At 35.5% G+C, this 23,894-nt stretch overlaps 1 protein-coding gene across 1 annotated transcript in view; it reads left to right on the top strand.

The window, feature by feature from the left end:
- Nucleotides 1-23,894, top strand: part of ANO2 (anoctamin 2) — a 546,921-nt gene that overhangs the window by 154,553 nt on the left and 368,474 nt on the right. Inside the window, exons 7-8 of the mRNA XM_074195316.1 lie at nucleotides 14,142-14,197; nucleotides 19,376-19,417. Of these exons, the coding sequence (XP_074051417.1) occupies nucleotides 14,142-14,197; nucleotides 19,376-19,417 (98 nt within the window). The remainder of the gene's footprint in view (nucleotides 1-14,141; nucleotides 14,198-19,375; nucleotides 19,418-23,894) is intronic.

Here is a 23,894-nt window from a genome sequence, read left to right as displayed (position 1 = left end):
CCTCATTGACATAATTTCAGCTCAGATTTCAGTTCTTCTCACTCCCAATTCCAGTGCTTTTTCTAGTACATATGGTCTCCAAGCTTTGAGAAAGATTTGGGAAGCAGCTTGGTAGCTCAGTGGATAGATACTAGTCATTGTGACAGGATGACCAGCGTTAAAATGCAGCCTCAGGCACTTAATAATTATTACCTAACTATATGATGTTGGACAAGTCACTTAACCCCATTGCCTTGCAAAAGCCAAAAAGATGAAAAAAGAAAGATTTGACTTTTAGAGTGTTGTTTATCATGAGTCAGCAATGTGATGGCTATCAAAAAACTAATGTGATCTTAGTCTGTGTTAACTGAAGTATACTATCCACAACAATGGTATGAAGTCTATGGGGTGGCAGTATTGTGGTTATGCTGATCTGCTAAGGTGTTTTTTGATTATTATGGCACTGCTCTAATATAGAAGCTCAACTAGTCATTGCAGTAAGGTAGTGCTGATTACTCAATGGCATGGTTTTTGGTTCTGAAAATATTGACATGTGGTTATAAACCAATAAATAAGTACAAAGAAGTTCACATTTAAAAGTACTTTTATATGATGAAAGACTATAGTTTTGCAATGAAAATAATCATTAACCCTCAATTTGCTTATCATATATGACATTTCCCCTGCAACTCTTTGGCCAGCCTGAATCTTTCTTTCATCATGACCTTCATTCAGTGAATATCTGTTTATAGGGGCAAGGTAAGGGTAAGAGAACAATAGGCAAACAGGCCTTTTAATTCTTCTAGTCTAGCACTGCTTCTTTCAAGATGGAAAGGCAAAACTCCTCTACAAGGACCCCAGCAGAAAAAAAATTACAAAGAACAAATGGAGTAGTAGAAGGATCTCTGGAGTAGGAATCAGATGAGATCTAAGTTCAAGGCTTTGTTTTGCCTTGGACAAACTAAATGACCTTGGGCAAGTCATTTCACCAAAGTCTCTATCTGTCTAAGAAAAATGAGGGGTTCATATTAGATGACGTCCAAGGGTCTTTCCAGTTCAATTGTCTGTGGTTCTAAGGAATTTGTCTTTGTTGTTATTCTTCCATTTTTAGGATAGTGGAGGAAAAAGGAGTGTGGGAATAATAAACTTCCTTAAAAACTCTGCTTAGAGTCATGCCAGTTTGGAGACTTGCCTAGTCTTCTTTTAGGTTATTTTTCCTTGGAGGGATGCTGTCATTAGGCAATGAAACCTTAGGCAGTTTAATCTCTAAACCAGTGTAGTTTCTAGTGGCTGTGTGAATTTATATGACAGTTCCTATATTTATTTTGAACCTTGTGCTAGAATTTCATGGAATATCAAAACTAAAAGGAGTCATTTCAGGAGCCACTGTTTTCATCTCAAACTATATGGCAGAATGGTAAAAGAGTTCCATTTTGTCCTCTCATCAACTTCTCTAATCTCCATAACATCAGCATGGTGCCTCTCAAGGCATGGGGTCAAGATATATGGAAAACCAAAGATTTAGGCATCAAATAGGAAAAGAAGAGGTTCAGTCTTAAGTTTTTATGTTTTCACAAAATAAGAAGCTATGGTAGTAAAAGTTTTGTGGGTTGAAAGAAATTTCATTGTAGTAAATGAATGCTAATTTATAGACTAGTGGTTGGGAAGCATTGATCAACTCCAGGGCTTAACTATAGCATGAATCTCCTTTCTTTAGGGTTTGATGTGGATTTAGAAAATTAATCACTTGATCACCTCTTCTTGAGTATATTCTATTGATTACATTCCTTCTATGTTGTCATCAATTCGAACTATTTACTTTATTAATAATCCTTGTCTCTGTGACCTTGGACAGTTGTTTAACCCTGTTTGTCTCAGTTTCCTTATCTGTAAAATGAACTGGAAGAAAAAAATGGCAAACCATTTCAGTATCTTTGCCAAGAAAACCCTAAATGGTTTAAAAATGACTGAACAACAATGACAATAACAATGACTTTTACTATAACAGAATTCTGGATCTTTAGAACTTTAAAATGTGAGTACTGCAACTGTATGACTGTCTCATATGACTATTTGAACCTCTAGTACTTTGCACATTTCTACTTATTGTACTCTCCTATCTTCTTGCTTCTCTATTTTTTTTAAGTGATCATTCTTGGATAAATTTGTCCACCAGTTCAAGTTCTTGACTTTTGATATTATCTTTTCAGGGTTTATTCTCCTCACACCCTTCTAGAAAATATAATCCAGAAAATGTTTCCTCATAATTAAAGTCTTATCAGTCTCAAACATTGGGGAAATTGCTTTCTAAGAGTCAGTTATGAATCTACTATGAAAGAATGGAGGAAGGGCTTCAAAATAAAAGCAAAGAGAAAAAAAAAGAATTGGAAGAAATCTAATGGTGTCCTCATATTTATCACGTAGCTAAAAAAGAGAAGAAACAGTGTTGAACATTTGGAATACATTGAGAAACATTGGGAAACTTTTAATATTTGGAAATAGCTTCTGGCACTCCAGGAAATGATGGTATGTGTCTTCGGGATGCATCAAAAGAGGATCGTCTAGTAAAGATGAGTGGAAGAGGAGTTGAATAATCATGTTTGATGACTTTTTGCTAAATTAGTTAGTTGCAGAAATGAACCTAATTATAGAGAGTCCTGTATCCCTGAGGAACAGATCTGTGACATAATAGAGAATCTTTCAAGAACCTTAAATTATGAATACCATAGATAACTTCTGTTGATTGATATGTCAGAAATTGATACCACAAGAAGGAATCTAGAAAAAAATATTGCTAGAGAGAAAGGAGTATTGGACAGGAAAGTGGAGTCTTTGAGTATATAGATGGCGTTTTTTAAAAAACTATTTGTAGTGGCTGTACATTAAAATTAAGTTGTTCAGAAGAGATTTACAGATTTGTTAAGAAAACATCTGAAAATGGGATAGGGTTTTTTTGGACCTTGACTTAAAATGTAAGGTGATTGGATGGGCCTCTAGTAAGGACTAGAAAAATATATTTACCTAGAGTCTTAAAAATCTGATCAAAAAGGAAACTGAGAGGGAGAAAATTGCTTTATGTATATTGACCAAACTAGGAGGGTTGAAAGGGGAAGTATAGAGCACTTCAGTGAATATCAGTGGAGAGAGAAAGAGAAGTATTGTTATTGTGAAGAGGTAAAAATATTGATAGAAAAAGTCAGCAGTGCTATTGAAGGTGAGGATTATGAATTAATTTGAGGAAGACATTGCTGGTGAAGTGTGAAGACCAAGTAATTATTTAAAAGAAAAGAGGGGGAGTTGTGAGGAATGTCGGGTGTTGGTCTTCACAGGGTGTGGAGGGGGCCCCCTTTGAAATCCATTACTAAGGGGGAATGGCCCCAGCCAATCACAAAACTGGGAAAGTTCTAATCCCATTCCAAAAATGACAAACTAGATTAGAATAACATAGTCTTGACCTTCTCCTTTGCACATGCTCATTAGTATAATTAGCAGGATGGGGAAGCATATAGGAACCAATGTATCAATTAGATTTGTGACCCCAGCCTATGATTGGCATGAATGGGGCAGGAACAAAGTCTTTCAAAGTGCATAAAAGAGCTTGTATGTTGGGATTTCCCCACCCCTCTCTACCACCATGAGAGAGGTGTGCCATTTTGTTAAGATATCTTAATAAAAAACCATTTTAATCACTCTGGAAAAAAAAAGTATTGTCATTGCAATAATACTGAAATCACCTGGATGGAAAGGGGAAATGGACAAAGAGTTTGGGAAATAGATCATAATACTTGTGTAGAAGTTAGAGGTTCATTGAAACCACATAGTGGAGCTCTCCTCATGGTTAAAAACGATAGCATTTGGAAAGTTTTGGGATTGCTTTGGTGATAACTTCATCATTAAAAATGAGAGGAAGCAATTTTATCGGAATCTTGGTTCCTACCAATAGGAGAGTGTGGTTGATGAAGTGGACATATTTTGGATTGAAGTGATCACTTCATGTCAGGTTTTAGGATAAATAATGAAAGTTGAACAAAGTCCGATATGCACATTTGAGTTTGAAAGAGTAGTTTTAAAAAAAAAATTTAAAGGGTAAGAACCTGTGGTTTAAACTTCTACATGGAAAGGAAGTCTGAAAGGGGAATAAAGAAACTTTTATGAACAAAATCTTGAAGGCTCAAAAGGAAATAATTTTCAGTGAAGGAGGATGGTGATGTTTTATAAAGAAGTCAATGAGGATATACAATAAACAAACTAATTTATATATTTAAAGTACATATATGATTGATAAGAAAATAAGGGGATAAACTCAAATCCTATTACTATTGAAAAACAAATGATTGAGAAGACACCAGTAATTACCAATCAATTTGCCCACTTCCTCATATTTATAAAATTTTTATAAACATGATCTATATAACCCTTGATATACATATTTGTCTGAATGTATCTGAATGTCTGAATATATCAGAAAGGAATAGGTAGTTTTTTTAACAAATAATTTTCAGAGCAGAAGGCAGAGAATAAAAGGTATGATGTGTTCATTAAATGTTAATTTAAAAGAATACATTTTACTTAGTAGAGCAAAATGCTGACTTAAAGATATTTCTCCACAAAACAATATTTCATGTATATATTAAGATTATACAAGTTTAACCTTTGTGTTCTTAGGACTTCTGACCCAAAAGACCTACATACATTCTAGGACTTACTAATTTCTTTTGCTTCATGTTTCTTCTAAATTTTCCACAAATAATATCAGAATTTTGCTTATATTTCTCCCCCAAAAAGTTTCTTATCTCATCTATACTTACTTAGGTTAACAAGACATTGACAATATTATAGATTTTATTCAACCTCATAGAAAATGTAGAAAATATCATGGATCAATAGTCCTTAAAACTCTTCTCCTTTTTTGCTGCTTTTAGGTATCTTTCCCCTGTAGCGAATTGTGCCTTTACTCAGAAAAGATTACATCCACATGGCTCACAAGGAAAGGTGAACAAAGTCCAAAATTCACCTTAGAGTCTGAAAAAGTAGAGTTCATTTTTTTTTTAAAGACAGGAGCTTGTGGCTTAAAGTTTTATATGAAAAGGAAGAGGTAGAGATCCATGTTTCTCTTTGATACATGTGAAGATTGATCATCCTTATTTGGGAAATAGGTTGTAGTCATGGACTTCTTTTCTGGTCTGAATGAGATTGGGTGACTCTCCTACCTTTTCTTGCTGAATTTCTGAATCCCTTTCTTTCAATCCTTCATTAAAATTGCATCTTTGAACCCTTGTGTTTTGAGTCTCCATGTGTTCTGTAGAGGCATAGGACTCTCTCCAAGTCTGATGTATATTCGATTTTTTCAATGTATCTGACTACTTTTCTTAAATTTCTACTTCCTTTTAAAAACTAAGTCTGAAAACCTCTTAAGATATAAATAATAAGACCTATGCTGAGGTACGTACTATCCAAGTATTGGGTGATCTTTACTGTAGACAACAAGAGCCCAGTACCATGGATAATTCCCATTTTGATTTGAGGCTATTTCTTATTCAGGAGAATAGCAGTGAGGAAGGGATATAAATGAGTTTTTTTGATACAGGCCCAGGTACAATGTATATGTAAGGCTTCCCCCCCCAATTTGGATTCTTTATAAAAAGGGCAAAAGTCTTTGGCAAGCAAGTTTTACCTGTCTTATGCAACATTTGAAATTTATAATCAGATTGTCATTGAACAGAATTCTCTCTTTCTTTGTATTAATAATGGAATTCTATGTAGCACAGGATACTGTGAGTCATGGCCTGAATAGTTTCAGAGGGAATGTGAGATCCAGGAGTTGGGGGAGTTGCTCAAAGTTCTCTAGAAAGGGAAGGAGAATTATGACTGTTGAGAGACTTATAAAAGCACATTCTGTGTCTTCTGAGGAACTAAATAAACTATAACAACTAGTCAGAGTCCTTTAAAAGTCATCCACATTTACTGCAACTTTGACTAAGGTGTAGCTTTTATATGGTCATATTTGTGATTCCTCAAGTGACAGAAAGAGCTTTGTAGCCTTGAAGAGTCTAGAATTAATGTGAAAAGGACTACTGCAAAAGTATTTTGTGATTCAAATGTGCCTAATGACAGTTGGATTTCTCTTATCAGAATTATTTTTTCCTGGCTGATTACTATTTCAAGATTAATACATTAAATTGAACTACACAGGGTGAGTAGGGGAAATTTTTCAAGATCTCAAATCTAGAGCCTTTTTTTAGGCTCTTTAGAGAAGAGATGAATATACATTTCTTAGGTTTCATTGCCATTGAAGTCCTGTGGCCAGAGGGAGATGGAAACTCCATTCTGACCATATCTAAGGGGGTAAAATGTCTTCTCATTCCTGCATATGGAAGCTATTGTTACCTTGAGTGGACAGAAAATTGCTGATTGATGGATTTCTCTTTTCATGAACCTTTTGGTGTCAGAGCACTTAAACAAATAGAAGCTTTAGATGCTCCCTCCCTTTCTACTCAGGAGATGATGTCTTAATTATTTCGACCAAAGCCAGACCAAGTTGTATGTTGTAAACATCTGGTTTATCATTTAGCCAGCTGAACTGGTTTACATTTTGTTAGAAGAAAAGACCCGGGATTAAAGGCATTTAAGTAATTAAGCACACGTCAAGACAATTTGGTGATGGGTAAATATAGTTTCTGCTAAATGCATAGTGCAGCAGATCTGGTTTAGATTTTTGTTGAACTGGAGAATGGGGATGAAAGCAGCATGCTTGGTGAACTGGGACCTATTCGAGGGAGAATCAAAACCAAATGGATTTTCAGGAGCTCAGCATCATCCTCTAAATACCTGTGTGGTAGATAAAAGTTTCCTTTGAGTTTGGCTCAGAGAGAAGGGGGTTGTTAGACCCTGTCACCCAACAAGCACTTTTGTGAGATTCTCTTTGGGAATCAAGCCATAAACTTTAACTACTTGACTTTTTCTTCATTCTTGGAAAGAGGTGCCCATGAGACTAAAAGTGAATTTTTTGAGGCTTTTGTTCAAGGTTCAAGTGTCATGAAATTCTCAAAGTCACTTGTAATCTTGTCACTCAGAGTATCTCTTTGCTCAAAAATAGATTAGTTCTAGCTTAGAAATGAACAGTTTAGAAAAACTACAGAAGCTAAAATCTGATTAACAACTTTTCAACACTTTTCTTTCTGCTCTATGGATTTGGGATACTAGCACCAGGATCTGGAAGCAGTCTCAAGCAAATTGGATCTCCAAAAACAGCTAGGCTGTCAACTATACTTGTCCAGCATACATGGTCTTTTCATATCTTTTCTTCCATGCTCACTCATTGTGTCCTCTGCTTTGTCTATTCTTTCTAAGAACCCCAAATTTTACACTTTTCCAGTTTGTCTCATATTTATCCAGTGAGTCCTTTTCATGCCAAACTTACTTTCAAGAGTTGCCTTCTACAAACAGTCCAAATGCCAACCCTTGGTCCACACTACTCCCTTTCCACACTTAGGATAGTTTCCACCCCACCCCAAAGATTAAAACCAACCCTAAGACTATTTTCTGACATGGGGGGACTCAATTATTTCTCAGTTGTCATCTCCTTTCCTGAAATATCCCCATAAGATCCTCAGTCTCTCATATCCAGTACTCAGTTCTCTGACAACCTAGCTCCAATCTAGAATTAGACAAGAAAATAGGTGGTGAGTCTATCATAAACTAGTTTTCATAATATTTCATAATCTTTATTCTCTAGAATTTATAGAAAGGTATGGCAGGAAAAATGGCAGATCTTATTGAATATCCTAGAGTCATGATTTTTGACCATGGATAAGTTATTCTATTAAACTTGTTTACTCATATATAAATGGGAATGATAATATATTACAGATGAGTAACTTTATTAAAGTGGGTATATCTGTATATACATATATATTATGTGAGAGATGTCTTGGACACTGAGAAATTAAATAATTTGTCCCTGGTCACATGACCAAATATGTGCCAGAGATAGGACTCCAAGACCAGGGCAACTAAGTGCCATAGTCAATAAAGTGTCAGGCCTGGAGTCAGGCAGATCTGAATTCAAATTTGACCTCAGGCACTTTACTAGCTTGGTGACTTGGGTCAAGTTGCTTATTTCTGTTTCCCTCACTTTTCTTATCTGTAAAATGGAGATGATAATAGTAGTACCCTTCTCTCTCTCTCTCTCTCTCTCTCTCTCTCTCTCTCTCTCTCTCTCTCTCTCTCTCTCTGTGTTTTTTGCAAGGCAGTGGGGTTAAGTGATTTTCCCAAGGTCACACAGCTAGACAATTATTAAGTGTCTGAGGTTGGATTTGAACTCAGGTCCTCCTGACTTCAGGGCCTGTGCTCTATCCATTGCACCACCTAGCTGCCCACAATCCACCCTTCTCAAAGGGTTGTTGGGAGGATCAAATAAGATATTGTAAAGAGGTTAGCACAGTTCCAGGGATATAGGAGACACTTAATAAATGTTTATTGAATTGGATTAATGAGATTATAAATGTAGTTAATTATATAAATATATAAGCAAATCCATAAATGTGTATATATTCTCTTGCTCTCTCTCTGTCTCTGTCTGTCTGTCTGTCTGTCTCTCTCTCTCTCTCTCTCTCTAGATATATTCCCCCCCATGGACTTTTCCGCCCCAATGTGTTTGTGTGTGTGCATATGTTATATGCCTATGGATAAATCAAATCACTTTACCCTTCATTTCAATAATATCAATAATAATTATAATAACTAGCATTAATATAACATTTTAAAGTTTTCAATGTACAGTTCAAATATTGTGTCATTTTATTTTTGAAAAATCCCTGGGAGATATATGCTATTATTATTACTACTTAATAGAGGAGAAAACTGAGTCTGAGGGTGATTTGCTCCAGGTCATATAGCTTGTCTAAGATTGCAATTTGAATACAGATCTTCCTGACTTTTCAATCCAGTGCTCTATCCACTGTACAACCCAGCTACCTCCTAGATTCCCAGGCAGCTGTTTTTAATACTACAAGTTGCCCATTAACATTGGTAGGAATTCCCCATTCCAATATGTTGTATAAGCTGAGGTTATGGGGCCCAGGTCAGGCAATCCAGTATGCTTAAACTACCCTCCTCCCATTCCTCACCACAGGGGAGCCCTGTGGTGAGAGCCTGGGTATCCCCTGGGTTGGTTGCAGGGAGGAAAAAAACTTAGATTTGATCCTGGAGAAGAAAGCTTAGTGTGGCCAGATGGATTATACATGATGGAATCAATTAGCCCATTTTTTTAAAAAAGGAGGGGAAAAATGGTTTTCAAAGGAAGACCTCCTTTCAAAACATTTGATTTTTTCCTCTTCTTTCAAGCTTATTTCCTACTCTATTAATGGTAGCATCTTGAATTTTGAGTTTTGGGGTATAAACCAAGGGACTCAGTAAGGTTGTTGACCAATTTACCACCCACTTTGTTCAGAATAACTGATAAAATGTTCCCCGAAATGGGATAGAAGTTGGGGATTTAAGGAACTAGTCACTGGGATCAAATTAACTCACAAGGCAAGGATCTGAATGTTTGGGGTCCTTTACATGGGGAAAGGGGTAGGTAGGGACACTCATTAAATGTTTATCAAGGACCCTTTATGTTACTAGTCAAAGACTGCATGCTTATAAAGCATGTAGAAAAACAAAACAAAACAACAGAAGAAGACTCTCAGGAAATTCTTGAGTACTCAAGACTAAGCAACATCTATAAAAATCCATAAGGAATAAAAAGAAGCAAATAATTGGGAGTTAAATTGTGTGGCATAAATGCTAAATGTAATGTGTAGGTCAAAAAAATCTTTACAGTAGCTTGGGTAGAAACATTTGACTGTAGGGCAAGTAATAAAAATGGGGTTAGCAGGGTGAATTTAGGGGAGTACATAATTTTATGACAAATTTTTTTTAGCTTTCAAAAGAAGTTGAGAGCAGTATGTCATAATGGCTAGAAAGCTTGGAATCACAAAGAACTGAATTTTGAGTTAGTTAAGTAACTTTCGAATGTCACAGATAGCCCTTTAAGATTATAAAATTATAAAACAGCTCCTGATCTGTTTGGGAAAGCAGAGGAGAGGTAAGGAAATTACCAATCTCAACCCAGATATTATACCACAGTGCTCAGAACACAGTGGGAACCAGAGGAAGGCCAAGTGACCGAAACACCTGCTCTTGCTCTTTTCTGCTGTGTTGAGATACCCTCAAATGGCTTTTCTGATTATTTCCTGGCTTCAGTTATCATGATAACCCTATATGGTGGGGAGGGATGATGGGGGTAGAAGTAGGGGAGCTGATAGCCTGTGATGTTTCAGCTTTTATCCATGTTGACAGCTCTTTGGAAACTTTGAAGTTTCCCCTTCTTCCTCTCTTTTGCTGGCACTTGGAACTTTTCGCCTTGATTATTGTAGGGTGGCTTCACATTGCTGTGGTTACCATTCTTGAACTGATTAATGATTCTCAGAGTGAAATTATAGTCTTGAGAATAACACAAATCTGCAGTTCATTGAATAACTCAAGCATTCCTCTATCCTTTTCTCCTCCAAATAAAACTCCTCCAATTTTCTGTTTTATATTGATGATATACTAGAAACTTAAAATCAAAAAAAGGGTGCTAACCCCTGATGATATCTCTGTTCTAAATCCACCCAAGCTTTCAACTCATTGGGATAATTGCCCTTTCCAGATTAGTGTCTCCCTATAGCTTTATATGAATCATTTATCCTTCTTCCTGAATTTTGTTGGTAAAGATATTGCAATTGGGTCATCTCCTGTAGTAGCATATTCTTCTTTGACTCAAGCCTAGCACCCCAGAACCAGCCGAATAAGAGAGCATGGTTCCTGAATTCCAAGAAGAGGATTAAGAGAAAATTGAACGTGGTTCTAAATTTGTGTGCAGAAACTGAAGGACAAGGATGGTGAGCAGGGGATGAAGTTAAATAGAGTTGATATAGTCTAGATTGGTTATCCATCTTTGCATCTTAGAGCTTTGGGTGATCAAGTTTTTTAGCCTGTGGTCATAAGGCATTCCCCCCTCTATCTTTCATCTTCAGGGTCTGCTAATTTTCCCTGCATTGATTCAAAGACAAAGAATATATATGTAAAATGGGAAAGCGAAAATATATCTTTTTTCTTTAGTAAAAATACGTTTTTTAAAAAAAATCAGAAAATATACTGCCTTTTCACTTTCCTTCTCATCTAGGTAACTCCACTTCCCTCTATCTTTGAAAACTAAGGAAAAATAAAATCCTTGTTGCAAACATGTATAATTAAGTGAAACACCTTTCTATGTTGACAATGAGTAAAAAATAAGTATGCCTTATTCTATGAGTCTTTCTCTTCTCTTAATGGAGAGGTATTATGTTTCATCAGTAGTTTTCTGGAATTGTAGTTTGCCATCCCACTCTTCAGCATTCCTAATTTTTTTCCAAGTTGTCTGACTTTACCATATTGCTATCTTTGTATAAATTGTTCTCCTGCTTCTGTTCACTCTACTCTGTATCAGTTTGTATATCTTTCCAGGTTTCTCTGAAAGCATGCCTTTAGCACAATAGAATTCTATCACATTTGTATACAATAAGTGTTCAATCATTCAATTATGGGCATTCCTTCAGATTATTATACTTTGCTACCTCAAAAGGTACTATATTTTGGAGTATTTTTAGGGTTTGGTTTGCTAGGATTAATTCTCCTTTATTTTACCCTCCCTTTAATTCTCACTTTCCCTCTTTCTTCCTGTTTCCCAGTAGAGTGAAATGTATTTTTATACCTAACATAGGTACTGGGTGCCTCTTTATATGTGCATATGTATGCATGCATACATATTTGTGTATGTGTATTCTTCCTGTCTTTCAGTAACCACATATTACTGAGGTGCAAATGTCTAATGCTCTGCAATATCTACTTACACATCCTAATCATGTGAAATAATTTCCTCTAACCTTCTTTTCCCTCTCTTTTCCTACTATATTTCTCTTCCCCTTTCTTACCATTATTTTTTAAATTATCAAGATATGATAGGACCAGTTATCTAATTAGGTTCCTTTTTTGAACCTGATGATGATAATAGTGTTCATAAGTGACACATGTATCACTTCTTCATGCTAGAATATAAGCATTTTCCCTTGTTTAGTCTTTTGTCAATGTTTTTGTATAACTTGCTTCTTTTAACTCCTGTGCTACTTCAAAGTTCATAGTTCTGCTCTTTCCATCAGGATTCCTTGGATATCCTCTCTTTCATTAAAAAAATCCATTTTCCCCACATAGTCTCATACTTATTTTTCTAGGTGAGAAATTCTTGGCTATAAATTCATATTTTTTGCTTCTGGAATATAATTTTCCAAGTTCTCTGCTCCTTAGTAATGGTAACTGCTATATCACGGGTGATCCTGACTATGGTCCCTCTATAATTGAATTCTTTTTTTTCTGGTTCCTTATATTATTTTTTCTTTGACCTGTTGTCTCTGAATTTTAACTATAAGGTTCCTGGAAGTTCTCTCCCCCCACCCCCACCAGAAGGTGACCAGAAGGTGGATTCTTTCTATTTCCATTTTATCCTCTGGTTTGTTCTGAGAGATCTGGATTTTTTAAAAAGATTTTTAAAAATTATTATTTCTGAACTCAGGGTATTCAAGCAGTCAATTTATTCGTCTTTGATTTAATATTTCTTGTTGTTTTTATGAAGTCATTGACTTCTGTTCGGTTCATTATAATTTTCAGGGAATTAGTTGCTTGTGCCAAGCCGTTAATTCCCCTTCCAATTCTTTCTTCCATAGGTCGCATTTCTTTTCCAGGGTTTTCCTCCAGAATTCTTACTTCATTGAAGGAAAATATTTTAAGTTCCTGCTTCATTCTTTCTAAGAGTTCTAGTTGAATTTAACCCAAACTGTATTTTTCTTTGAAACTTTTCTTTTAGATGATTGTCTTCCAGCTTTATGTCTTGAGCATCCTGATTAGCATAATGGTTTTTTTAAATGGGATTCTTTTTATTTTTTTCATTCTTCCAGTCTGCTTCCTGACTTTGAACTTGATGTTAGAATTTGGTTCTATGTAGTTCTACAGTGAAGGTGTAGACTGGTCCATTTGTTGCTTTATTAGAGGTAATGAGTGCAGTATAGTTCAGGACTATACATTTTTTTCCAGCACTCTCTCAAGATAGTTTGATCCATGGTAAAGTATGATTACAACTCTCCTGGTATGAGTTATTCAAGTTTTTGATCTGGGTTTGGGTCTGAATAATAGTAGATTATTGTTGGATTCAACCACTATTAGCTAGATGGGAGTTATATACTTTGGAGTTATAGGACTTTCAGCTCCCCTTTGGTGTGGAATTGTTGCCCTGGTTATTTCTCTGGAAAACTTCAGACCAGACTGGAAGCTAGAATTGATACCCTGCTTTACTTCTAAAATCTGTGTCACGTCCTTGTGGAGGGGAGCATGGGTGCAGTTTCTCCCATCAGTATGTCCTGAATCTGTGATGACTTTTTTTGGTGGAAATGGAGAGGAGAGTGATCATTGCTTCAACTGATTCCTACCACTTCACCATTTTGGCTCTACCTAGGGTTTACCATAAATTATTTTTGTGCTTTTTTTCCTTCCTCCACTCCCCTTTTAAATTTCTCCCCTTTCTTCCTTCTCTATTTCTCCTCTTTTTTTTCTATTGTAGGCTTCCCCCCTTCCCTATTCTCTTCCTCTTTTTTTTTGCTTGTCTTTTCTTTTGTAAATGCTTATCTCTGTGGTGCTATTCTTTAGAAAAGAAGTGGTACCAGTTTGTTCCTTGATTCCTAGAAATCTCTGATCTAAAGATGGACATTGTTGGAAGGGAAAATATTCCTACAATTCAATAGACTTTGAACAAATTCACAAATCATGGTAATGGCTCCAGTACTTCAAGTGAATGCTCTATGGATTTAGGAAAAGACAAAGATGATTAAGTATTTTGGGAATAATCAAAGGGAGAAATTTAACGCATACATTCTTGACTCCAAGGCTAGCACTCTAACTTCAATGTTATATTATTTCACCTTATTAGTAGTATGAATATGCCTGATTATAATGTGATATATAAAAATTATTTCAGTAATATTTTGCTCATATGAGTCAGAATCTACACTTGAAGGTATTGACCATCTTTGTCTTTCCTTCTTTTACAGGTATTAATTCATTAATAGCAAACAATATCTATGAGGCTGCTTACCCACTTCATGATGTAGGTATCCTGCTATCACTGTCATTTGAAAAACAATTTAAAGCTATTGAAAAAAACAATGATCAACACCTTCCATGTATATATAAAAAGTTATGGTTCTTATATTATCAGGGATATGTGACACACATACAGTAACCCTATAATAATTTCTGAAAAGTCATTTCAATAAACTTTTAGCCTGTTTGTATGTTATCTTAATTGATGCTTCTTTAAACATGAAATCTTTGTCCAATCACTAGTTCAATGGAGAAACTAAATCCTGCCACATTTGATATTCTCAGTTAAAGTCAGAATATAAATAATAAGTTGTAGATAAATGAAAACAAGACTCATTGTATTGACAAATCAAGAATTTAGTGGATTTGGTATTGCTGGGCATCTAGGGATAACAACAAATTTTATTTCATGTAATACTTGATCATCTTGTTGTGATGACTTAAAAAATAATGTGAAAATGGTAATGCATTAACATTTTTTGCAAGAGATGAGGAGACAGAGAAGTTCTTGATGCAAGAATTTTAATTCAAATCAATATTTTAATAGTCAGGAACTTCAACACAAAGGGATGCATAGAAGTTGATGTTGAAGGTTATGCCAGAAGATATAATTTAGATTTAAAAATGAATGAGACTAAAATCACCACAGCAGTCTCATACCTAAATATTTCAGATACTTTCCTCAAGAAGATTATTAGTAGGTTCTATACAAGGTGAGTAACAAATACCATTATAGAAAAGGAAATTTCTTATTTCTAGAAGATGAGTTAACAATGTGCAAGTTGTTTTTGAATCTGCTGTTATGTAAAATTAGACTTGTAAGGACAAACATAAAATCAGGACCAAACTCGAAGAAAGGACAGAAGTGAGAAGATAATCGCATACAATTCAGCTATATTTTAATGCACTTAAACAGCCTGTTAAGATAAAAAGAAAGGGAAATAGTTTTAAAAAATCAGATATTTACAGACACTGTTGGTATTTTTAAAAGAATTTTTGCCAAAATAAACAAATCACCAGAATGAAGAATTCAAAAAGAGTTTAAAAAAACTTCCTCAATCATCAATTCTCTCTCTTTTTGTCAAGCAGAGGGACATGGAGACCAAGGCCAGCACAATTTAAGAATATGAACTCAATTTAAAAAAAACGTGAATGATGGGAGAAGATTATCAGTCATATAATTCACATAGTAATGAGAACCAGTAGAGAGGAAACCATGTTTTAAAAGACATTGGTGAGAGATACAATTAAGTCAGATCATCCTGAAGGCAAGGATAAAAGAAGAAGGAGGAGAAGGAACAAGATAAAAAATGGAAAAGATCTGTGAAAATTTTCATAATAAATCTTGTTTTCCATGAATTTCACTGGAGTGACAGCTTTTGGAGTCTTGACATCATAGTCCTCGTTGTGCTAAATATTCTACAAATAGCACTAAAGAAAAAATATTGCTGAGAGCAGCTGAATTAATCTTAGTATAACCAGCCACATAATTATGAGTTCATTAAGAGATAGATTCTGTAGATCTCTGAAAGAAGATAGGATATCAAATGCTTGGGGGAAAACATAGACCTTTTTATTTACTGAAAAAAAGGTCATCAAGAAAAATGTCAATAACTACTGAACCATATGCCTGTTTTTCCATTTCTAGAAAATACTGATGAAAATAATCTATATATTGTTTAAAGTAATGCTTGATGAAGGTTTGAGATGAAACAGGCAGGCTCTCACAAATAATATTCTATACTAGAATCACATGATAGACTAAAAGATATGAAGAATAGGATATGTCATTATGCTTATTGATAACTATTTTAAAAAATCCAAACTCCAAATTAAGTTGGTTTAATAGATCAAAATGCACCTAAAATGTATCCACTAAGGTGTTTCATATGCATATGTCAAAAATCTTGTGATATTCTTTGAGAGATGTAACAACATAAGTAATTGTATTTGATCTTTAGCATATTAACATCAAGTAAGGCACAAAAGCAGGGAGATGTATGCCTGTGAGCAATATTTCCATGTCAGTGACATGGAAAGTTATCTAGTACTGTGTCCAACTAGAAAAGGAATTTCCCATAGATGGTGCGGTCCTTCAGAAGTTATTGTCTTCAGATGACAGTGGTTTGATGCCAACAAATCCCCAAACACTGCAGATATTCCTCAGTGAGAGGCATACTCAAAAGAGTTCTATATGACTATTCCCAAAGGTTAACCCCCCCCCCCAATGGAGGAAAAAATGCTCATTGTTTGACTATCATATGCAGTTGAATGAATTGCCTGTGAAAATTTGGTCCATAAATACATACATCCTGAACAGGCAGCATAGATGAACAGTGAACTTGACTCAGAATTAAAGAGGATTAGGTTAGATTGCTTCTGGGAAATTATATCATTCTTTTCATGGCTCAAACTTTCATTCTGAAAGAAAGGTCAATATTTTTGAAAATGGTGCTCTTCTGGTGGCAACAAGTCATGGAAAACATACTCTCTGAGGAATTAAAATTGAGGGCCACCCAGAGTTCAATAGAGAGGTTGTATAAATAGATTGCAGGATGTTACTAACAAGCAGGGTAAGTGGTACAAAGAATATCATCAGGGATATATGTAATGGAAAAAAAAGAGGCAGGTTGATCATGAAACGAGAACAAGGGGGTAACTGATGCTCTTTTGGTATCCAGGTAATGTTAAGATATCTAGAAGAAAGTGGTCAGTAAACTGAACAACCTCCTAATCCCTTATGAAGAAATTAGGGAAGGACATAGAGCATGTAGGATAAAAAAATTGTTTAGGTGGGTTGAGATCTGCATCATTGGAAGGATTACCTATATCAAACATATTGCAGATTCTTGGAATTAGAAATAATGAGAGAGATACCTTCCACTTTGTTAGGTTCACGAGTGGAAAGATTGTATGTTTACCATTACTAGTTAGATCAGGGGTAGTAGGGATCAGGGAAGACATCATGGAAGAAATTGTATTTGAGCGGAGCTTTCAAGGATTGGCTGACTTTCGGAAAAAAGAGATCATTATGCTCATATGGAAAGGAGGGAACAAAGGCAGAGAAATGAAAAATCCAGTAATGTAAAGGAGATAGTGTTAGTGATGGGTGAAGAATTTGAATTTTATTTAGTAGACAATAAAGAGCTACTAAAGACTTTTAACCAATGGAAAATTTACCTTATAGAAATTTGATGGATGTTTTGGAAAATGGAGAAATTAGAAATGGGGATATTGTTAAGAGATATTGCATTTCCTCAAGTGATTGGTAATTAGGATTTGTGTTAGAAAAAAGTAGAGAGGACAAAATAGTGTGCCTAATGTAGAGGTTGAAACAATAATACTTGCCAACGTATTTGACATAAGAATTGAAAGCAGAAAAGAGAAGAAAGAATAGTTAAGCTTATGGAGACTGTATGAAGAGTTGACAATACAATATATTGACACAGAGGGACAGAAAGTGGAACAGATTTTGGTGGGGAAGGTAATAAGCTTATTTTGGGACATATTCAGTTTAAAGTACTAATAATACATGGCAATGTATGAGTCAAAGGTATGGAGATATAGATTTGAGAGTCGTCTGTGAAAGGAGGTCTTTGAGGCCATGGGAGAGAATAAGATTTCTAAGGGATAGGAGTTAGGAAAAGAGAATCCAGACCTACTTGAAGGATTTTGAAAGAGAATGAAACGTTCAGGAAAGGAGATGGAAAAGTATTGAAATAAGAGGAAAAGCTAGTAGAATGTAGTAAATAAGGAGTTAAAAGAGAAAAGAATATTCTGAATAAAGGGTTGATCACTATTGTTAAATCTTTCAGCAAGGGCAAGGGAGAAGAAGAATGGGAAAAAAAAAAACACCAAACCACCATAGGCAAGTAATTGTTGGGCTGGAACTAAAAACTGCCTAACCTTGAGAAGAGAATGGGTGCTGGGGGAGTAGAAATTTCAGGTCAAGACAATTTCCTTAAAACTTTTGTAAGTAAAGGCAATGTCAGGGATGGGATGGTAGTTAATGGGTTAAAGGAGTCAAAGAAGGTTTTTCGGGGGGCCTGTTGTTGGAGAGAATTATGTTTTATAGGTAGGTGGGAAAGAGCCAGTGTAGGGAGATGAAAAGGGATTAAAGAAGTATGAAAGAGAAGGAATAATTACTAGATCAAGGTTCTGGAAGAGGCATTAGAGGTTCAGATCACAGAAAGGTACAAGGAGGGAAATTAACCCTAAAAAGGTGAAGGGAACCTTATTTTTTTTTAATAAATGGAAGTAGGAGAAATACACAGATGACCTCATTTATCCTGGATTAATTAAGAGGGGACTGCATATGATAGCTGGGAAGATACCACAGAGATTTCTCACCTATGAATTCCCTTTCCCTCACAACTTTGGAAATTCTTTTCATAATCATGAATATGATGCCTGAACATAGTAGAATAATGCATGGAAGTCAATTAAAGAAATTTAGAGCAAGTGCTATTATTGAGCATGAACTTTTTCTGAAACAGACATGGTGAATGCATGCTATATGTGAGAGATGTCAATTAAGAATTTCTACAAACGTCTGCAGTGCTACTAAGGAAATAGGGTCACTAGGGTTACAAAAATAATTTAGATCAAGAATATAGAGAAATGTATGAAGCTTTATATAAAACAAAATAAACAGAACCAGGGAAACATCAGAGATGATGTCTATAACAAAGTACATGGAAAGAACATTGACAAAAATTGACATTGAATTCTGTATAATTAACATGATCAAAGTTGACCAAGAAGAGATATGGGAATACCTATTTTATTTGTCACAGTTGGGGACTGTGGATGTGAAACATTACATATAATTGCATGCTGTTTGTCACACTGTCCAGGCTTCTTATGATTTTTAAAAAATTAGGCTCTACTGTATAGCCAATACCTATAATATATTCTGGGTTAGTTTGTGTTTTTTTTTCTTTGTCTTAAGCGAAGACACTTTTGATTGACAGAGGAAGATATAATTGGAAATTAAATTGTTTAAAACAAACAAAAAAAACACCAGCAACTTCAAAATAAAGAAATAATTTATTGGATAAAGGCAGTTCTTTTATCTGAAGAGTGATAATTCACAATAAATGACAATTTTAAAAAGCCTTGGGGTACTAGGTCTTCTCTGTTCTTCCCTTTGACTCACTGATGGTCTCTCCCTTTGCTACAGGGTGAATATGAAGGTCCTGAAGATGACATGAATGACAGAAAGGTAAGCTTGTTATATAAACAAGGCTTTATAGACTTAGGATAATGTATGTGTGTCCAGGAGTATAATGAGGGAATGAACAACTAGGAGGAGATTCACCCTTAGTTTTGGGAGTTTCCATGTGGAAACTTCCTTGACCAAAACAGATTAATAGCTACTCTATAACTCATAGTCTTTAAAGATTTTCCTGGAGACATTAAGATGTCCTGACTGATCATTCATGCAGTCACTCATTCATTTTTTTGTTTGTATAGACTTTCAGACTATCTTATTGAGAGCAAAACAGTACACCAGTATACTAGTATTCCCAATTTGGCTTAATCTTCACTCCCTTGCCTGGGTACCTTTTTAGAAGGAAAAAAATGATGGAAATTGGGATCACAGGCTTCCATTTCTAACTCTTCCACATTTTTTATCTGTGAGTGGGTTGTAAAACATCTTGAAGACAGGGATTCTATATTCTGTAAAATGTCTCATTCAGATCATTGATTATATACTAAGTGGTCAATAAGTATCCATTGCTTGCTTGTCAGAAAATGATAGCTTTCAAGTTGGAAGGGTACATGAAAAATATTCCCTAGGCTTTACTTTCTCTCTCTGTGCATTGGAACCCTCCTTTTGTAACACGGGCTCTTCAGAAGCGAACAGTTCTACTTTTCGTAGGTATTAATTTCTCATGTGTATTGGGATGAAAGAATGACTATTAGACACTGTTTTTGCTGTTTGTCACACTGTTCCGGCTTCTTATGATTTTTAAAAAATTGGAATGTGCTCTACTGTATAGCCAATACCTCTAAATGAAGGAACCTGGTAGAGAGAAGGGAAAAAACTTGCTAAAGGTCATCTGAAGACTTTTATTGTGAGGATATCCTGGTGAATGATTGGACTAGATGGCAGCAGAGATCTCTTCTGAATCTTGAAACCAGTGATTCTGGGACCTAAGAATTAGGAAGAAACGGCACTCTTTTAAAAAGATACCTTTACCTCATGATGAAACATGCTACTCTCTTCCTGACAGATGATGGACTCACACTTAGTAATGACATTCACATACAAACATATACACATGCACACACTTTCATATGTGTATGGATATACAGTTTGTACATATATGTTTATATATGTGTGCATGTGTATATATGTTATATACATATATATATATATATATATATATATATATATATATATATATCTCAACTCTCTCTCTCTCTCTCTCTCTCTCTCTCTGATATAGCAACCAATGGGAGAATGTGTTTGCTGGACTATGCATGTTTTTTTCCCCTCTCTTTTTCAGTGGAGAGGAGGAAAAGATAGATTTTTGTTAATTGGGGGCAGCTAAGTGGCATAGTGGATAGAGCACAGATCCTAGAGTCAGGAGGACTTGAATTCAAATCAGACCTCAGACATTTAATAATTACCTAGCTATGTGACCTTGGGCAAGTCACTTAATCCTATTTGCCTTAAATAAAAAAAGGGGAGGATTTTTGTTAATTGGAAAGATAAATTTTGATGATGATGATGATGATAAAAATAATAATAAAAATAATAACAATAATAATAATAATAACATAGAAAGATACTATCACTTTCAGGTACAAAAACCTCCAAAAGGAACCTGAAGCCTTTGTGTACAGGGCAGGAATCCTGGTGGTCTACAGAGTTCCTCCCTTGCACCTTCTATGGGCATGGAAGAAGCTGCCATAGCTTGCCACCTTTGGATTGGCCCATCTTACAGCAGCTCAACAGTAGCTTCTTAAAGATATCTTAGTACTTAATTTTGTGGGGACCTCCCAACAAAACCAATTGGAGAGGGGGAGGGTGAATTGACTAATGGGTGGGCTAGAGTGGGAAGGAGGAGGAGGTGGGGCCAAGATTTCCCCCACCCCACTCTGTTGTCTGGAAAAGCATTCATCCCCTAAGTTGCCTTTTGAATAGGTTTCTTTTTATCCTGCCTATTAGGCCTTGTTATGAAGTGTTAAGTATTAAAAACATAAAAGGTCTTTTCCAGAAATACTGCTGAGATTGCTTACACATGTCCCCTCACAGCCTGCCCAGGGAATCTGCTGTAGTATTTCCTTGTCTTAACCTCATCTGTTTTCTATCTGATGCTAATAGTGTCAGTGTTTAATTTCCTGAAAAGTCCCGGATCAGATTTAAAGGGAAAGAGGGAAGTATTTCCATATTCCTCTTTTCTTATTCCACCTCACCTCTCTCTTGCTATTTTCTGTCTTCTCACTCTTTACATTTATTTTCTTCCCCTTTAAATGATGGTCATGACTCTGCTGTATTTAGGACTTCCCTGCTGAATATCAGTGACCTGAGACTATTTGAGATTCTGTTTCTTACATATGTTGGTGAAAAATTATTTAGCTGCTCAGAAGTCGAATTCAGTAAAGCTTCAGGTATCAGATCTAGGAAAGGTGAGGTGGGGCATGAATAATTCAAAACAATAGAAAATACCTAAATTGCTTATGTTTGACTTTGGAAATGACGACTTTGAAAACTGTTTTCCTAAAGAGGCATTACTTAAAATAATATTTAAGATGTCATAAACCATCTGGTAATGATGGGATAAGCCTGGGCCAAAGATAGGTGTTGGAGAAAGCCAAGAAAGGATTGAGTATTCTAAATGCATTATCTACAAAGATAATAAAGGGTTTTCTGAGACATAGAAAGAGGGCTGTCCCTGTTGGTGCCAAACCTACTTGGTTTGCACATACACACACCACACACACACACACACACACACACACACGCCTACAGTTCCCATGATATTTGAAACAAAGCCCCTTTATCCTAGGTGGATCCTTTTTTGGAGCCTACTTCTCCAAGGGGAAAAAGAGGAAAATTTAAGATCAATGCCAGACCATCATCATTCTAGGAACAATGCTCTATTATCAGTAGTATTTCTTGAGAAATTTGCATTTAGCTAGGTAGAAGATGAGTTAATATAGAATAAGAGGACTTGGTGGAGGTAGGGGTAGGGTTTTCCCTGAGATTACTAAAACCTCTCCCTTTTTTTGGTTCTTTTATTCTTCTATAGCATTTGCACTTTCCTCTCATTCCATGATCATCCAGCATGACTTGAATGTATTTCCTCCTGTTTGTTAAATTCTTCTTATTCATTAGCCAATCAATTAGCTTTTATTGAACTTCTTATTTGTTGGGCACTGTGCTAAGATCTGGAGATATAAAGATAAAATTGAAACTGTCCTTGTCATGGAAGAACTTACAGTCTATTGTGGGAAATTATGCATCCATATAAATACACCCTCTGCAGTATGCCTGTTCTCCACACAAGTTTCCAGAGGGATTTCCTAAAGATCAGAGATGATCTCACAACTCCTCTGTACAATAAACTCTACTGAATCAAATACAACATCTTCTGATGCTTTAAGCATGTCACAATCTAGCCCTTTCCTGCCTTTCCTGTCTTGTTGTCAATTATTTACTCTCTTTAAATACTACTTCTTGACGTGTGCAGGAAAAATTCCATTTTTGCACTCCATGCCTTTGTATGATTGTCGCTCAAGCCTGGAATGCAGTTACTTCTCTCTTTCTGTCTCTTGGGCCCTTCATGACCCAGCCCAAGCATCACCTTCTGCATGAGGTCTTTTCTATTTTTTCCAGATGCTAATGCATTTCTCCCCAAAATTACCTTGCATCTGTTTTATATGTTCTATATATATATGAATATGTATATGCATATAAATACATCACTACTGTTAATGTAAACCTATTAAGAAAAAAGTTTTGTCAGTTCTGAGGATGGTGTCTGGTATGTAATTAGGAATGTCATAAATACTTACTGATTAGTTTACCTATACAAAGGGTAATTTTAAGGGTAAATAGAAGGATCTAGGAGAATTAGGAGTGTGTTCATATAGGTATTGGTACTTGAGTTTTGAAGATCAAAAGAGGAAGAAAAAAGCAATATTGATATCAGAGCATATCACAGACCTCTGAGACGGAAAAAAAAAGAAATAAGTGAATTCAGCTCTCTCTCTCTCTCATAAACAGAACAATCAATAATTTGGAAACTCACTGACCAACCTCGATTTTTAAAAAGATCATTCTAGATTTCTCCTTCCCTTCTCAGTTAAATGCTTTAAGAAAATTGTGGGCTCATCATTCAATCAAAACTAACTCACTCTAAATTACTAAAGATTTCCGCTTTGCTTTTTCTCAATCTGTATCTTTCTTGACCTTTTTGCAGCCTTTGGAACTCTTTGTGCCTCTGCTCTCTCCTAGATCTTCTACATAGCTGACAGATCTCTCTTTTTTTGCTGAATTAGGTTTCACATACTCCTTTTCTTCTCTCTTTGTACTGTTTCATTTGGTGATCTCATCAACTTCCATGGGTTCAATGATCTCTTTGCAAATGATGCCCAGCTTACTCTTCTGAGCTATGATCTTGCATTACCAATTACATTTTAGACTTCTTGAAATGGGTGCCCTACATGTCTCAAAATAGAATTTA

The sequence above is a fragment of the Macrotis lagotis genome, chromosome 7 (genome assembly GCF_037893015.1).
Source record: "Macrotis lagotis isolate mMagLag1 chromosome 7, bilby.v1.9.chrom.fasta, whole genome shotgun sequence".
Classification (NCBI taxonomy): Eukaryota; Metazoa; Chordata; class Mammalia; order Peramelemorphia; family Peramelidae; genus Macrotis; species Macrotis lagotis.
The sequence above is the reverse complement of the archived record's forward strand: the minus strand, read 5'-3'. Positions and strand labels throughout refer to the sequence as shown.